Source organism: Cebus imitator, unplaced genomic scaffold (genome assembly GCF_001604975.1).
Source record: "Cebus imitator isolate Cc_AM_T3 unplaced genomic scaffold, Cebus_imitator-1.0 Scaffold415, whole genome shotgun sequence".
In the NCBI taxonomy this organism is placed as follows: Eukaryota; Metazoa; Chordata; class Mammalia; order Primates; family Cebidae; genus Cebus; species Cebus imitator.
In genome coordinates, this window is record NW_016107730.1 from 18021 (window position 1) to 25209 (window position 7189).

Sequence of the window (7189 nt, forward strand, 5' to 3'; positions counted from 1 at the left end):
TAATTTTTTATAGTTTTAGTAGAGACGGGGTTTCACCATGTTGACCAGGATGGTCTCGATCTCTTGACCTTGTGATCCACCCGCCTCGGCCTCCCAAAGTGCTGGGATTACAAGCTTGAGCCACCGCGCCCGGCATAAATGTCTTCTTTTGTAGAGCATCTGTTCATATCCTTCACCCACTTTTGAATGGGCTTGTTTTTTTCTTGTAAATCTGTTTTAGTTCTTTGTAGATTCCGGATATTAGCCCTTTGTCAGATAGGTAGATTGCAAAAATTTTTTCCCATTCTGATGGTTGTCGAGTCACTCTAATGATTGTTTCTTTTGCTGTGCAGAAGCTCTGGAGTTTAATTAGGCCCCATTTGTCTATTTTGGCCTTTGTTGCCAATGCTTTCGGTGTTTTAGTCATGAAGTCCTTGCCTATGCCTATATCCTGAATGCTTTTGCCGAGGTTTTCCTCTAGGGTTTTTATGGTGTTAGGTCTTATGTTTAAGTCTTAAATCCAACTGGAGTTAATTTTAGTGTAAGGTGTCTGGAAGGGGTCCAGTTTCTGCTTTCTGCACATGGCTAGCCAGTTTTCCCAACACCATTTATTAAACAGGTAATCCTTTCCCCATTGCTTGTTTTTGTGAGGGTTGTCAAAGATCAGATGGTTGTAGATGTGTGGCGTTGCCTCCAAGGCCTCTGTTCTGTTCCATTGGTCTATATCTCTGTTTTGGTACCAGTACCATGCTGTTTTGATTACTGTAGCTTTGTAGTATAGTTTGAAGTCAGGTAGTGTGATGCCTCTGGCTTCGTTCTTTTTGATAGAATTGACTTGGCTATGCGGGCTCTCTTTTGGTTCCATGTGAAGTTTAAGGTGGTTTTTTCCAGTTCTGTGAAGAAGGTCATTTGTAGCTTTATGGGAATAGCGTTGAATCTATAAATTACTTTGGGCAGTATGGCCATTTTCATGATATTGATTCTTCTTAACCATGAGCATGGAATGTTTCTCCATCTGTTTGTGTCCTCTTTTATTTCGTTGAGCAGTGGTTTGTAGCTCTCCTTGAAGAGGTCCTTTACATTCTTTGTTAGTTGTATTCCTAGATATTTTATTCTCTTTGTAGCAATTGTGAATGGCAGTTCGTTCTTGATTTGGCTCTCTTTAAGTCTGTTATTGGTGTATAGGAATGCTTGTGATTTTTGCACATTGATTTTGTATCCTGAGACTTTGCTGAAGTTGCTTATCAGTTTCAGAAGATTTTGGGCTGAGACGATGGGGTCCTCTAAATATACAATCATGTTGTCTGCAAATAGAGACAATTTGACTTCCTCCTTTCCTAACTGAATACCCTTTATTTCTTTTTCTTGCCTGATTGCTCTGGCTAATTTTTGTATTTTTAGTAGAGACGGGTTTTCACCATGTTGGCCAGAATGGTCTCCATCTCTTGACCTTGTGATCTGCCTGCCTCAGCCTTCCAAAGTGCTGGGATTATAGGCATGAGCCACCTCACCTGGCCCCTATTTCTTCTTTTATGTGGATATTAGAAAATTTAAAATTATACATGTGTCATGCATTATATTTTTATTTGACACTGCTATTCCAAAGCACTTATAAAGTTTAGAAGCACCCTTGGGTTATTAAAAAAACACTTTGGGAGGCTGAGGTTGGAGGATTGCTTGAGGCTAGGAGTTTGAAACCAACCTAGGCAACATAGGGAGACACTGTCTCTACAAATAATTTAAAAATTAGCTATGCATGGTGGTGCATGCATGTGGTCCAAGCTACTCAGGAGGGTGAGGTGGAAGGATAACTTGGGCCTGGGAGGTCGAGGCAGCAGTGAGCCAAGATTGCACTACTTACTGCACTCCAGCCTGGGAAACATGAGACCCTGTCTCTATTTAAAAAAAAAATAATAATAACCAGGCATGGTGGTGTGCACCTGTAGTCCTTGCTATGTGCAAAGCTGAGGCAGGAGAATCACTTGAGCCCAGTAGTTCCAGATTACAGTGAGCCATAATCGTGCCACTGCACTGCAGCCTGGGTCACAGAGTGGGAACCTGTCTCTAAAAAACAAAACAAAAAACCAGGCATTTTCAGGGAATTATTCTTTATCCTCTGGCACTAAACACTGCTTTCAGTGCTGAGCTCTCAAGGGAGGAAGCAGGTGCTCAGAGACAGTGCTATTTCCTGGCTGGGGCTGTGCCATGGGTGTTGTTGCCCAGAAATAGTTATTGGGTGTTGCAGTAGGTGAGGGAGACAGCCAGGCCCAATTTCAGCCTCCAGCTCTAGGGAACAGAGATCACCACCATCTATACCTCTCTATTCACTTGCCTTGTTCCAGAAAGTTTCTCTGGCAGATGGGTGATTGGGTGGGGAGAGGAGGACTCCACTTGCCTGGGGGCTTCTTGCCAGGAACTGAAGAAACACCAGGAGGAAGAAAAACAATCAGAGAAAAAAATCGAGCCACCTAAGAAGTTAAATGTGACGCGACCACCAGAGGTGAAATTGTGGACCTCATGGAAGCCACCACATTCGCAGCTATCAGTGCAGCCACCACCGCAGCCACCACCACAGCTGTCATCACCGGCACAGGCACAGGCTCAGGCGCAGCCATGGCCACAGCAACCACAACCACAGCCACCACCTCAGCCAACACAACCAGATGCTCAAGCCCCTCGTACTCAGCCCACCCCCAAATGCAGTCTCCAGAATGATTCCCAAAGGCCAGGTCACCAGCCTACTTCAGTGGGGACCCATTAAGCTGGAGGGCAATCTCTTTGTATGCACAACAGATTCCAAAGGGGGCAGAAAATCCTCACAGACTGTGGGCTGGAGCCTGGGAGTGGGAGGTGGTGAGGAGAGGAGCCCTTTGCTTCCATCCCACCCCTGTAATCCAGAATCCATATCTACCACCCTACCCTCTCTGACTCTCCCAAGTACCCTCAGCCTTTAATGCCTTGCTGGTCAACTCCCTTTGGGTGGGTTAATGCCAACCTATGGCTCCTTCCAGCTTCTGCAGAGAGTGACTGAGAAGCTGTCGGCCCCTCTTCCAGGGTAAGAGTGACAGAGGAGGTGGGTGATCAGAGGGTGAGACATGAGTTATAGGCTTATTAACAGATATATTGAGCCCTGTGAAGTCTGGAACAGGGAAGCACAGCACAGCTTCCTAGTTGAGAATCTTCAGGAAGAGCTCAGTCTGTGCATTGCCCCAGGTAGGAGCTTGTCCTCACCATCACCCCCACCATCACCTGGGTCACCAGACACATAAGGAATCCGGCCCTATAGTGTTCCATCCTTGGAAGATTGCTGGATGAGTAACCTGTACTTTGTTTCACCATCAGGTCTCACGAACCCATGCCAATCTAGCCCCACCAAAAACACTCAATATTCACAACTCAAGGTGAGAGAGAGACGCAGACTCCGAAAGATAGACTCTGGGTGGATGAGAATATGTATGTATGTATGTATGTATGTATGTATGTATGTGTGTGTGTGTGTGACTGAGAATGTGTGTGTATGTGCAGTCCAGAGAAACCTCCTTAGCCAGGAGTAAGGGGAAGAGACTAGAATTATTTCAAATTATTTCTGGATGGTCTATTCCTCTATTATTTCTCTATTCTTTGCCCCATTAAAAATGTTTGGGTAGGAAGCTGGGTGCAGTAGTCCTGGCTTCTTGGCAAGCTAAGGCAGGAGTACTGCTTGCGCCCAGGAGTTCAAGTTCAGACTGTGCGACATAGTGAGATCCCACCTCAAAAAAAAAAAAGAAAAAACAAGAAAGTCAGGTGTGTGGTGGCTCATGCATGTAATCCGAGCACTTTGCGAGATGAAGGTGAGAGGATCACTTGAGCCTAGGAGTTTGAGACCAGCCTGGGCAGCAGAGTGAGACTCTGTCTCAACAACAAAAAATTTAAAAAAACAGTTGGGTGGCCGGGTGCAGTGGCTCATGCCTATAATTCCAGCACTTTAGGAGGTCAAGGCAGGCGGATCACGAGGTCAAGAGACTGAGACCATCCTGGCCAACATGGTGAAACCCCGTCACTACTAAAAATAAAAAAAAAATTCACTGGGTGTGGTGGCACGCACCTGTAGTCCCAGCTACTCAGGAGGCTGATGCAAGAGAATCACTTGAACCCTGGAGGCGGGGGATGCAGTGAGCCAGGATCACACCACTGCACTCCAGCCTAGGCAAAAGAGCAAGAATAAATAAATAACAAATAAATAAAAATATTAATCAAGGGAAGAGCATTAAAAGCACTTAGCTTGGAGTCCAGCTCATTGTAGGCCATCAAACTCAGGATGGCAACCCAGGCTGGAGTGCAGTGTCACAATCTCAGCTGCAACCTCCACCTGCAACCTCCACCTCCTGGGTTCAAACAATTCTCCTGCCTCAGCCTCCTGAGTAGCTGGGATTACAGACATGTACCACCATGCCCGGCTAATTTTTGTATTTTTAGTAGAGATGAGGTTTCGTCATGTTGGCCAGACTGATCTCAAGTGATATACCAGTCTCAGCCTCCCAAAGTGCTGGGATTATAGGTGTGCATCACCATGCCCAGCCTGGATGGCAACTCTTAACAAGAATATGTAATTGTGCAAGCGTTGGAAAGGTGTGTCTGACAGAGGTGCAAAGGATGAAAGAACTTGAGGCTAGCACTTCTAGGATGAGGACTGGCTGCTACATTTCACTTTGATTCCTCTGGCCTCAAGGGGTTTCACACAATATTCTGAAACCAGAAGCCGCTGACTTGCATTGTTTCCTATCTCTCTGTCTTCTCAGTCTACCGACTACATACAGCAGTGGTGATCCAGAGATTGAACACAAGACCTCAGTGGCCATCCCCAAAAAGCAGATGAGCGACCACATCTTCTCAGCATCCAGCAACATCTCCACTCCAAAAGCCACCCACTCGAAGAGGAGGCTGCCAGGAATAAAATGTAATTTTTTTTTCCTGGAAGGAATTATGGGACTGGTCAGCTTTTGGGAAGGGATGAGGGGAGAGGGCAGGAGGACTCACGAAGCAGATGGAGAGTGTGGAAAGAGAGTGGAAGGCAAGCCTATCCTCCAGGCAAAGCTAATGGGAGAACTGGGACTTAGGTTCCCCCAAGATGCAACTCCTACTGCTATCACTACCTGCCCTTATTCAGCAGTGATAAGTCTGTTGGGGGCTTCAGCTTATGACCATCACTGGAGCCGTCACCCATTCCCCCAGGCCAATGTTTACTGAGAGATAGACTGGGGAAGGGCCGCATCACATCAGAGCAGGCCCGCAGAAGCAGAAAGCGGTGGCAGGCAGTGATGATCCCCACCTCCAAGCCCAGTGCGATGTCTGGCCCACAGTGGGCACTCAGCTGTCAAATGCATGATGGGGGCAGGGATGGAAAGAACTTGGAGGAAAGGGGGGCTGCAGCCTCAGAAACATGACACCTGACCCTGGGAAGGGGAGGTAGGGCTTGCCTTCTAAAATCCACAGTCTTCTCCCTTCCTGGCTCTCAGCCTCTCGTCTATCAGGGACAACCGAGAGGTTCTAAAGACCCCAGGCATCCCCCTCACCAGCCCAAGGTGAAAGAGCGGGTAGGGCTGGGTGTCAGGAAGGCACAAGCCCTGGGAAGGGCTTTCTTCCTCCAGGCTGAGAAAGGCTGCCTCAGTCACCTCAATCACAAGCCCCACCTGAGGGATCAGCTGGGTATTTCATTGTAGCCCACACAGCATTGCCTTTGGTTTGCCTGAAGGGGCCGTTTCAGTGCAACCCAGGGACATTTAACCCAGGGACATTTCCTGGGAGCAGCTGGGGAAGGTAACAGGATGGTGGTGGCACAGAAGAGGGATAGCAAAATTGGAAGAGACTTCAGAGATACACGATGGAAGAAAGAGGGAGGGAGCTCCTGTGAGCAATCTCAAGGAAAACAGAAGAGCAGGACATGTCATCAAGGGCTCAGAGGCCTGGGGAAGAGACTTGGCTGCCCACTGGAACATTAAGAAAACAGTTTCTGCCAGGCATAGTGGCTCAGGCCTGTAATCCCAGCACTCTGGGAGGCCGAGATGGGCAGATCACTTGAGGCCTGGAGTTTGAGATCAGCCTGGCCAACATGGTGAAATCCTGTCTCTACTAAAAATACAAAAATTAGCTGGGTATGGTGGTACATGTAACCCAGCTACTTAGGGAGTCTGAGGCATGACAATCACTTGAACACAGGAGGTTGCACTGAGCCGAGATTGCACCACTACACGCCAGACTGGGTGACAGAGTGAAACTGTCTCAAAAAAAAAAAAAAAAAAGAGAAAAGTTTGTGAAATAGGGAGTATCCTAGGGAGTATTCACCAGCTCCCTTCCCACTCCCAGGAGACTTTTTTGAACACTCTTTAAGTATATTCTATACAATATAAATACTTTACATTTGGCAGGCTATACACAGCAGCTCCAGCCTGACTTCCCTGGACTTCTGCGAGCTTGCCAGCACCACCTTGAGATCAGCTTGGAGACAGCACAGCCTCCTTCCTTCCCCTCATTCCCCCAGTCAGCTAGTTACCCAGTTCTGTCATCACTTTTTCCTCTCCATACATCCTACTTCAAATTTAGCTTTCCCCACCCACCTATGCTCATCTTTCTGTCTGAATGATAAAACGCCAGCCATCTTTTTTTTTTTTTTTTTTTTTGAGACAGAGTCTTACTTTGTCGCCCAGGCTGAAATACAGTGGTGCAATCCCCACTCATTACAACCTCCACCTCCTGGGTTCCTATGATTCTTCTGCCTCAGCCTCCCAATTAGTGGGGATTAAGGTGTGCACCACCATGCCCGGCTAATTTTTGTGTTTTTAGTAGAGATGGGGTTTCACCATGTTGGCCAGGTTGGTCTTGATCTCCTGATCCCAAGTGATTCCCCTCGGCCTTCCAAAGTGCTGGATTGCAGGCGTGAGCCACCATGCCCGGCCTTGTGTATGATTTTCTGTGTGCAGGTGCATTTTCAATTCTCTTGTGTATATATGGAGAAGTGCAACTGCTGGGTTGTGTTGTAACTCTTGGTTTAACATTGAGGAACTTCCAAGCCGTCTTCCAGAGTGACTGTACCATTGTACATTTCCACCGGTAATGTGGATTCTTCACAGGCTCGCTAGCAGTGGTTATTGTCTTCGATTGTAGGCATACAAATGGGTGTGAAGTGGCTTTGACTTGCGTTTTCCTAATGACTGATGATGTTAAGCATCCTTTC

General features: G+C 47.2%; 1 protein-coding gene across 1 annotated transcript in view; it reads left to right on the forward strand.

The window, feature by feature from the left end:
* Positions 1–5474, forward strand: part of CCDC200 (coiled-coil domain containing 200) — an 8517-nt gene extending 3043 nt beyond the window's left edge. Inside the window, exons 2-4 of the mRNA XM_037731654.1 lie at positions 2393–2708; positions 3322–3380; positions 4758–5474. Of these exons, the coding sequence (XP_037587582.1) occupies positions 2393–2708; positions 3322–3380; positions 4758–4784 (402 nt within the window). The 3' untranslated portion in view covers positions 4785–5474. The remainder of the gene's footprint in view (positions 1–2392; positions 2709–3321; positions 3381–4757) is intronic.
* Positions 5475–7189: the final 1715 nt, after the last annotated feature.